General features: G+C 44.8%; 2 protein-coding genes across 8 annotated transcripts; one reads left to right on the top strand and one right to left on the bottom strand.

The window, feature by feature from the left end:
• Window positions 1–287: 287 nt before the first annotated feature.
• On the bottom strand, window positions 288–3,147 carry CG2224 (uncharacterized protein). Of its 2 annotated transcripts, none has more exons than NM_001276179.1 (5): window positions 2,773–3,147; window positions 2,118–2,669; window positions 1,310–1,625; window positions 1,139–1,251; window positions 288–1,071 (listed from the first exon to the last, which is right to left on the bottom strand). In NM_001276179.1, exons 1-5 carry the CDS (start codon window positions 2,886–2,888, stop codon window positions 906–908), a joined length of 1,263 nt encoding a protein of 420 aa, NP_001263108.1. In that variant the 5' UTR covers window positions 2,889–3,147; the 3' UTR covers window positions 288–905. The 2 variants fall into 2 exon arrangements, with proteins under 2 accessions (NP_001263108.1, NP_651796.1); NM_143539.3 differs by having other exon boundaries at window positions 808–1,071.
• Window positions 3,148–3,367: 220 nt separating this feature from the next.
• Window positions 3,368–9,583, top strand: CDase (Ceramidase). Of its 6 annotated transcripts, NM_170491.2 has the most exons (7): window positions 4,314–4,755; window positions 6,398–6,514; window positions 6,662–6,816; window positions 6,879–7,202; window positions 7,262–8,128; window positions 8,554–9,164; window positions 9,225–9,583. In NM_170491.2, exons 3-7 carry the CDS (start codon window positions 6,688–6,690, stop codon window positions 9,406–9,408), a joined length of 2,115 nt encoding a protein of 704 aa, NP_733370.1. In that variant the 5' UTR covers window positions 4,314–4,755; window positions 6,398–6,514; window positions 6,662–6,687; the 3' UTR covers window positions 9,409–9,583. The 6 variants fall into 6 exon arrangements, with proteins under 6 accessions (NP_001263109.1, NP_733367.1, NP_733370.1 ...); NM_001276180.1 differs by lacking the exons at window positions 4,314–4,755; window positions 6,398–6,514 and adding an exon at window positions 3,368–3,387; NM_170488.2 differs by lacking the exons at window positions 4,314–4,755; window positions 6,398–6,514 and adding an exon at window positions 3,634–3,689.
• The last annotated feature ends 61 nt before the right edge of the window (window positions 9,584–9,644 follow it).

Here is a 9,644-nt window from a genome sequence, read left to right on the forward strand (position 1 = left end):
TTTGGTATTGGAAACTGTTTAATTAATCGCTATAAAATATATTCAATCATAATAATATAATTCATTATAATAATTCAGTAATATTATTTTATTAATATTCACCAAGCGAAGTGCCGCATTTCAACAGAAAATGCAAAACTTTACTAAGGGAAATTCACCAGCGAAGGGAAAATAAAAGCGCCATCTTACGGCTAGATTTTCAATATTTAAAAATGGCGTTCAGGATAATATATACCATTTAAAATTAAAATAACAAAAACATATCATTGATTACCGACTTTCCCCAATTTACCGCCCCACAAATCTTGGTAGCAATAACTATTAAGACTGAAAAATGTGGGCAACCATAAACCAGTAGTCATAAATATTTATTCAGTTTAGTACAATAGGTAAGCATGCACAGTTTAATAATAGCTTTTTATGATGATTCGTCTTTGAACAACAGTTTATTGCAAGTAGTAAGCCGTAGAAGGACACGACTCTTTTTTGGAGCGCTCCGAATAGTTTGCACTGTAAGCTGCGGGGTGTGTGTGTGTGTGTGTGTGTGCCAGTGTGTGAGAATGCCGGGGATTTCCCGACAACAGCCTAACATATTAATTATAGTAAGATAGTAACGAACGCAAGGGTAAGCCACAATTGAAAATCACATTAGAGGTTCTTAAGTGAAAGAATGCAACGAACCAAGAGGCCGGAACGCAATAAACAACAACAAATGCCGCCGAGTGCTATAAGTGGTGTATGGACGATCCGCGGGATCAACAGCTTGCAAAAATACATTTCTCTCTGTTTGCCGAAAATAGTTATTCTCTATCTGCCTAAATCTCTGTAATTTCCATGGTACATCACTGTTTGACAACCGAAACTGGAGCTATTGCTAGATCTGATGGATCGGTGCTTTTGAGTGACTATCTCCGCAGATCGATGACCTTGATTTTGGCCTGGTTATCCATTCGGATGTGCTGCGCCTCCATGAAGAGCGGCGGGTCATTAGGATGCGGATGAAAGCCCGACTGGCGACATTGGGCTATGTAGTCCAGACCGTAATGTGGCGTGAGTATAAAGAAACCAGTACTGGAAGCGAAAGATATGGATACCAGATAGTCAGGTGTTGTCTACATTGACTCAATCGATGACTCACGTATTGTACTTAGGCGCGCACACAATAGCCAAAGCTTCGGGCATCATAATCTGATAGGAGCAATGCGTATGCAGGTCAACGGAGGACAAAAACGCAGTCTGAGTTGGATGAGTCTGGGGAAGAAGGCTATTTCTCAATTCAAGATTATAAAACTAAAGATTCGAAACCCACATGAATCCATCCCAGCGTAATCAGCTGCATCTGGTCCTGCACATCGAATATCTGCTCCTCGTGCATCGTGTTGCAGCTGTCCGGAGTTCCTTGCTGTTGCGGCGTAATGATGTGAGTGATGTACAGCTGGTTCTGGGACAGATGACCAGCCAGTACGCCGCATGTCTCGATGTTTTTCGAGGTGTTGGCAAGGGCCAGCTTCAGAAACACCTCCATGGTGTCCCCGGGCACGTAAACGAGGCGCAAAGAGCCAGCCAGCAGAGAATCTGTGCGGTTGTAAGATGGCTTCTGATTGCGATCGAAGCTTGGCTTGGAGCTAAAAATATGGATATGTTTAAAAGAGAAATCATGTTTTGCTTAATGATATATTAGCGAACCGTAGTCCTAAACTAAAGTTTTTGATTTGCATAGCTGTTCAATCAACGTCAAAAACCAATCCTATAATCTCATAAAGTAGATAACACAGATAAACTGCTTGAAGAAACAATCAAGTTAAGGGAACTATCAGTTTTCTTATCATGTATAATCAAACTGGGGATCGGTTTATAGCTAACGATTGCTTGATAAGCAAGTCTATGCCAAATGATTGTTTGGGTTTCCAATTTCAAACCTCGAATGAGGCAAACGCATTTTATAAGGCTAACATGAATTGGAGTCCTGCTGGGGTTACGTGTTTACAGAAATCCTTGGGGTTTCATAATTTAAACTAAGAATTTACATAAAGCTGTGCATTTGTCATTTAGGAACGAACTATAGACTGCAACACTGATGTAATGTTTAAAGTCTAAAGTCTGTGGGGGAATCTCACTTGGTTGTCTTGTCGGCGGCTGCTTCGCTGGCAGCGGGCAGCAGGAGTCCCGATCCCGGCAGGCTGCGATTGGCGCCCGTGGGAAAGTCATTGGGGTAGACCACCTGGTCAAGCAGGCCCAGGTCCGGAGCCGATGGCTGGTTGCCTTCGTCGATGAGCACGTGCAAATTGGCCGGGATGAGGGATGGGATAGCACTTGAACCTGCCTTCTCCCTTTCCTTTTGTCGCTGACGTTCCCTTTCCCGCTCCCGTTCGCGTTCCAGTTCCTTGACTCGTTCCGCCTCCTTGCTAGCCAGGAACTGCTCGTACTCCCTTTGGTAGTGCGTTAGTAGCTTGGCTCTCAGTTTCTCCGTCGTGGGCATAATCTCGTCCTTAATCTTCCTGTTAATATCCCGCACCTCGGCCTTGACGCTGCCATAATCCGGGTGCTGGCGGATCTTCTCGATGAAGAGGGTCATGTAGCGCAAGTACAGGATGAATGCGTTCTCGTGGTTGCCCTCCCGCAGGTAAACATTGGCCATGCGCAGCATCTCGGTGCCAGAGCGGTAGTACCTGCAAGGACATTGGCTGAGTGTGAGGAACTGAGAGCCCACAAGTCCTTGGCCAACCAAGGTCACAGCCTTGCGGGAAACGGCCATGGACGCGAAGGACTCACCGCGTGACTGGCATGTTCTTGTCCACCTCGATCAGGTTGCCGCAGTGCGACAGGTGCTTCATCCTCTCCTGCGGCTCCACGTCGCCCATGCTCATGTTATTCACAGCCTTCGACATGGTTTCAATTGCTCCTCCCGAAGTTCCAGCTCTTCCTCGCGCTTTCCACTGCCGTGTTTCCTGGATTCCCTTGCGTATTGTCTTGGCTTAGTGCTCGCGCGGAATGGACGTACTCTAGGTTGTCAATCAAGCGCTATTCCACAATCTTCTCGAGTGCAAAATTACTCATAATTACGCAGGGCGTCCTCTGAAAAAGCTGGAAACAGCTGTTCTCCCACGCAGTCAGCTGTGTGCGATTGACCGCAAAGAGTCATCGACGTCCTATCGATACTAATCGATGGTAATAGTAACAAGACGATTATCGGGTTTTGAAACGAACGTTAACTTTTTGTTTTGTCGCTACAGTGTATTAATGTGAATAATAAGCCATTTTTGAGTTAAATTTCTAAAGAATCTTCTTTACTTAAACCTTATTTCAAAGGAAACAATATTACTAAATGCATAGAGGTTAAACATATAGTGGCCAGTACACGAATCCACCAGCTTGTTCGTCTTGAAGGTGACATAATCATAAAGGAGTTAATATAATATTATAGCCATCTAAGAGTACGTTGCAAATTTGGGTTCTAGAAAGCGAGCCGTATATTCCCCTTTCAATTGCACGTTCTTAATCCGTATCGCTGAAAATAAAACACGGCTAATCTAGGCTAATATACTCAAAGTTAAGCGATAGTTAAACCTTATCAATTGGTTATTTTAAAGACCCCTCAGTTCGATCGATCGTAAAAATCAATTGGGAGCCCATTCAGTAGAAGCGCGTAGGTCGATCCCGAAAGAAGTCGGCAGTCTTCTTTTCGTGGGGTGAGTTTTTCAGAGTCAGCCATATAACTAACATATAGCAAATTCCATGCAATTATACATTCAAATGTCGAGGACTTGGAGTGCGAAATTCTCTTGTTTGCAGGGGTCAAAGTGCGCACTTGTTTACCTACGGGTATAAGCACCCAAGTGGCCCAATCTCGTACTCCCGATCTGCGGAAACTAACGATATGATAAGCTATCAGCGGATTATTTAAAGCATGCAGAACGGGCAAAACCAAGAATACACCTAGCAAAAAGGGGAGACCTTTTATTAAGATGAAAACTAAGTGAACGGTCGGTAGTCTACTGTGATAATATATCTAATATAATTGGGCAGTCAGTTATAGATAGATGTACCTTCTTAGCTCAGAAGAAGTTTATACCCATTAGTTCGAAATTCCCATCGAACATGGATTTGTATGAGCGAAATGGTTGACCGCTTGAGCGACTGACTGATGGATTGATGGTAGCTGCGCCCCCACAAGCGCCCAAAAAAAACCGAGAGGCCAAAGAGCCGAAAACCCATTCACAGATCAAAACGCCGAGAGCCGAAGTCCCCGATTCAGGTTCGGCTTGGAATCGAGTGCGGCTTGGTTTTCAGCCGAAATGGTTGGCTCGATCCAAACAGTCGAGTGCCAACTTGGGCGCAAAACAGGCGACGACCCAATCCCACGGCTCGGTTTCGTTTCGAGATAGTTTCGTTTTGGAGGGGAGCGGTTCGAAAAAAAATCAAAAAACAAACGGTCGCGTTCGTGGAAAGATAAATAAATCGAAAAATCAAGTGGGGGCCAGCATGTTTTGAAATCGGCCTTTGGCATCGACAAGCGGCAAACTGCAACTGCAAATGCTGCACATTATCCATTAATTGGGCAGATAAGAAGCGTGTGATAAGCGCACAGCGAATATAACTACGGCAATTGAAGCCCCACCACGATTGAACAGTGAATGTGAGTGCTGGAGCGAATAAGCCAGGGTCAGGCTGCCCAAAAAAAAAAGGAGTTCACATTGCATAACCCTCAAAAACAAGTACCAGCTTCCCGAAATCAGTGCAAGTAACCTCAGATATGTGTGTATAGTACATAGCCTACTACTCATCTTATAAAAGGCTCATCAAACGAAATCTTCTGTAATTTGCTCAATTGGCGCGTTTGTCCGGCGATCAGCGTTTGGCGGCCCGTATCCAAGAGATACTTTTCCACCTCCGTATCTGTATCTTTGGATTGCTCTCTTGCTGTAGCGAGCGTTACATTTTTGAGCCTCCAGGCGATTGCAAAAGTATCTGGAATCTGAAATCGAAATCCGCACACGAGATACGTGCGCCGGGCCATTCGTATCTGTATCTGTATCTTTGTATCTTGTGCTTTGTATCTTGTGCGATGGCCCTGCAGCTGATAGTCACTTCGGCTCTTTATGGCCGAGCATATTTATTTAATTTTCGTTTTCAATGTCAGCCGCGCGGTGTGTAAATTATGCAAAGTGTTCGGCGGATTATGGGAATCGGATCGGGTGGGGTGGTCAGGTGGTTGAGCCACTGGCACTGCTTTACATGCGCGGCAATTACCCAGTCGATTTCCTACTTAACGCCTTTTGCGGCAATCCGCACTGAGAACAGACAAATTCTATGTGGAACCCAGTGCGCATACAAAAGAAGTCGATTCATCATTAAGTTCGAAACAAAAGCAGGCGGAAAAAATGGGAAACGACTTTGATAGGGGCAACGGTGGGGGTGGTGCTAATGCGGGAGTGGAAAACCCCAACCACTTTTGGTTTTAAGACGTACCATGTTGGTCAGCTGAGAAGTATCTATTGTTATAGCTTACCCAGAATGAGGAAGGAAAAACTAAAGATACACGGAGAATTGATTTGATTTATATTATAATTGAAATATATGCACAAGTGACATTATAAAGAACATGTGTATTGGAATTCGGAGATTTTCAAGAACACCCTTTCTTTAATTTGAATATTTATACGATATCACAGCTAGTGGTTCTATTCCATTGACCGCAACTGTACGCTAGCCATTGAGCCGCTGAAGAAGCCGCCTGGTTTCGCAACTGATAAAAACCGGTTCCGGAGACGCTCTTCAGCTGCTGATAAGAGATGTCCCGTCTGTTTTATTCAACTGCGATTCGGCTGCTTGCATTGTTATTATTATTATTATTGTTATTGTTATTGCTACTCGGCGCGTTATTGTTATTGTCAGTGGGTCTGCCGGAGGTCACGCCCGCCTCAATCTCGAAGTGCGATTGCGAACGGTTGCGGAGCATTTGCATTTGTCCGCTTTATCTATAACCGATTGACGGATGACGGCCAAGTGGATCGGATTGGATCCAGCTGTCCAACTGTCAATCGATGGCTGCTTTCATCACCTTTGCGTTTTGTTGCAGATACTTGCAACACATGATTTGAGTTGCCAAATACGAGCGGGGTATCTTCATTTCTGCGCATTTAAGTTGGCTGGGAAAGATTGCAGATACTTATAAGACAATCACCCGGAAAAACAACTAATCAAAAGATTGAAGTGAAGGGTATACAGCTAATTTCAAACAAAATACTCAAGTATAAAGTCAAATGTATTTTAATGTTTCAAATTAGTTTAACACCTATTAATTTACAGCCTCACTGATTCATTAATTTCATTATTAGGCTATAAGTAATTAAGCAAACATACTGAAAACTCACAGATACTCATACTTTTTGCATAGGATTTTAGCTTAATTGCCCAAAATGCGGTTAAACATATTTTTTAATTATATCGTGGTAGCTGAATGCTAACTGCTATTTGACATGATCGTTCGAAAATTGTGACTAGTTTTATCATGGTTAGTTGGTTAGTACTTTTGCCAAAGATAAACTGTTTAAATTGCTATAATAAATAACCCGTTTTTATTTAGGATAGGGGTGTTACCATACGATTCATTAATAAATTGATAAACATTTAAGACTTATCGTATTTGTTATATTTCCAGATTTAAGTTAAGTGCTCCATTTAACAATGGCTAATAGCAAGATGGCCTTCTTGGCCTTTCTGGCCGTAAGTTTCCTGTGTGGATTGGTTAGTGCCACCTACAAAGTGGGCGTGGGCCGCGCGGATATCACAGGACCTCCAGTGGAGATCAATTTCGTAAGCATAATTAAGGGTCTTCTTACAGTTAAGTGATCTATATCTCGACTTTTCACTGATAGATGGGCTATGCCAACATCAAGCAAGTGGGTCGTGGCATCCACACCCGTGTCTTTGCCCGTGCCTTTGTGGTGGAGGATGAAAAGGGCAACCGAGTGGCCTTCGTGAGCGCAGATGCCGGAATGATGGGCTACGGATTGAAGAGGGAGGTGATAAAACGACTCCAGGCACGTTATGGCAACATCTACCACAATGATAATGTGGCCATCAGTGGCACCCACACGCACGGTGCTCCTGGCGGATTCCTGATGCATCTGCTCTATGACATCTCCATTCTGGGCTTTGTGCCTCAGACGTTTGAGGTGATGGCTCAGGGACTGTATCTGGTGGGTTTTGACATTCAACTGAATTTGTACGGAAACGAAATAACTAATTTATATAATAGTGCATCAAAAGGGCGACGGACAACCTGGTGGATGGTCGCATCTTGCTGTCCAAAACTACTGTGCTAAATGTTAACATCAATCGTTCGCCCTCATCCTACTTGAGGAATCCCGCCGAGGAGCGTGCCCAATACGAGCACGATACGGATAAGACACTGACCCAGCTGCGATTTGTCGACCTGGAAAACAACCTCCTGGGCGCTTTCAACTGGTATGCGGTGCATGCCACCTCCATGAACAATACCAACAGACTGGTGACCAGCGACAATGTGGGTTATGCCGCCCTGCTCCTGGAAAAGGAGTACAATCCGAACAAGATGCCCGGAAAGGGCAAGTTCGTGGGTGCCTTCTGCTCATCCAACCTTGGCGATGTGTCCCCCAATATAATGGGTCCCAAGTGCTCGATCTCCGGCAATGAGTGTGATCTACTGACCTCCCGTTGTCCCACTGGCGAGGGAGATTGCTTTGCCTCCGGACCCGGTAAGGATATGTTCGAAAGCACCCAGATCTTGGGTCAACGTCTGGCGGATGCTGCTCTGGGACTGCTCAACGAACAGAGCCAGGAGTCCACGGCACGGGAGGTCACTGGAGATGTGAGGTTCATCCACCAGTTTGTGGACATGCCCAACTACAATGGCAGCACCTACAATCCGCTGAGCAGGAAGGTCGACAAGATCAGGGGATGTCAGCCGGCCATGGGCTATAGCTTTGCTGCTGGTACCACCGATGGACCTGGAGCCTTCAGCTTCGAGCAGGGAACCACCACGGACAACCCCATGTGGAACTTTGTGCGCGACTTCATCGCTGCTCCCACGCAGGAGGACATCAAGTGCCATGAGCCCAAGCCCATTCTTCTGGCCACCGGCAGGGTGAGTTTTTCCATTAATCAATTATTATTAACTAAAAAGCAAGTCTGAAAAAAAACAATAGCGATTTTAAAAGAATTTCTGAAATTGCCTAAAGGTATGCAGCACAAAAATCATTCCATTTGTTTGGAACTTTGTTGAGTGTTGTGTGCATCAGAAAATAAATTTAAATGTGTTTAATAGTGCAAAGGAACAAAATACCAATTTTGGAATAGAATACATAAATTTATGTAGTGGATTTTGTTTTTATAATGCACATTTAAGTGGGGTAATTAAACTGAAACGTTACGCAAATTAGTTGTCAGCTCATAAAAATCAAGGTAAGGTAGTTATAGCCAGGCTATAGGTCATCACTTAATGCGCAACTGTTATTTAAAAATCTAAGTGCACTTTAAGCATATCTAACATGTACATTATCCATATTTAAGGCCACCTTTCCCTATGAGTGGCAGCCAAAGATTGTCTCGGATCAGCTACTAAAGATCGGCGATGTGATCATAGCCGCCGTGCCCTGCGAGTTCACCACAATGGCAGGACGTCGTCTGCGAAACCAGATTCGAGCAGCTGCCTCCGCCGTCGGAGGCATCGACACCGAGGTAATCATCGCCGGACTGACCAACATATACACCAGCTACACGGTGACCCCGGAGGAGTACCAGGCGCAGCGTTACGAGGCCGCCTCCACGATCTTCGGTCCCCATACCCACTCCATTTACATGGACGTCTTCGAACGCCTGACCAAGGCCATGATGCGTAATGAGACCGTGGATGCGGGTCCAAGTCCGCCGTACATGAATGATGTGATGCTATCGCTGAACACCGGGGTTCTCTTCGACGGACATCCCATAAACACCGACTTTGGCTACGTGAAGTCGCAGCCCAACAAGGAGTACGGCATCAACGAGACGGTGAAGGTCACCTACATATCCGGAAATCCGCGTAACAACCTCTTCACCGAGAAAACCTACTTCACCATTGAGCGAAAGATCAACGAGGATCGCTGGAAGGTGGCCTATACGGATGCCAGCTGGGAGACCAAGTAGGAAGCGCCAGCTTGAGGTTATAAATGTTGGTACTTAATAAAATCGTTACTTTTCAGAATGGTCTGGCACCGAACCAATACGATCCTGGGCTTCAGCGAAATGGACATCTACTGGGACATCAGTCCGCAGACTCTTCCCGGGGAATATCGCATTCGCCATTCCGGGGAGTACAAGTACATCCTGGGCGGAAAGTATCCCTACGAGGGACTCACGCATTCCTTCACCGTTAAGGAGGACTAGGATTAGATATCCGTGTGGAGTGATTTTATAAATATTCCTGGCCAGACAGTTGTAGGGCCCATCAAAAACAAAATCAACACTGAATCCATGTATTTATTTACCATTTGTAAGTGACGAAGGAAAAGCTTTATTTTTGCAAACGCGAATAAAAAAGATGCCAAATTATGTTGAAACTAAGGAGAAGTGTTTTTAATTTTGATCGAAATGGCTGTTCTAGTAGTCTTTTGACATTGCTT

The sequence above is a fragment of the Drosophila melanogaster genome, chromosome 3R (genome assembly GCF_000001215.4).
Source record: "Drosophila melanogaster chromosome 3R".
In the NCBI taxonomy this organism is placed as follows: domain Eukaryota; kingdom Metazoa; phylum Arthropoda; class Insecta; order Diptera; family Drosophilidae; genus Drosophila; species Drosophila melanogaster.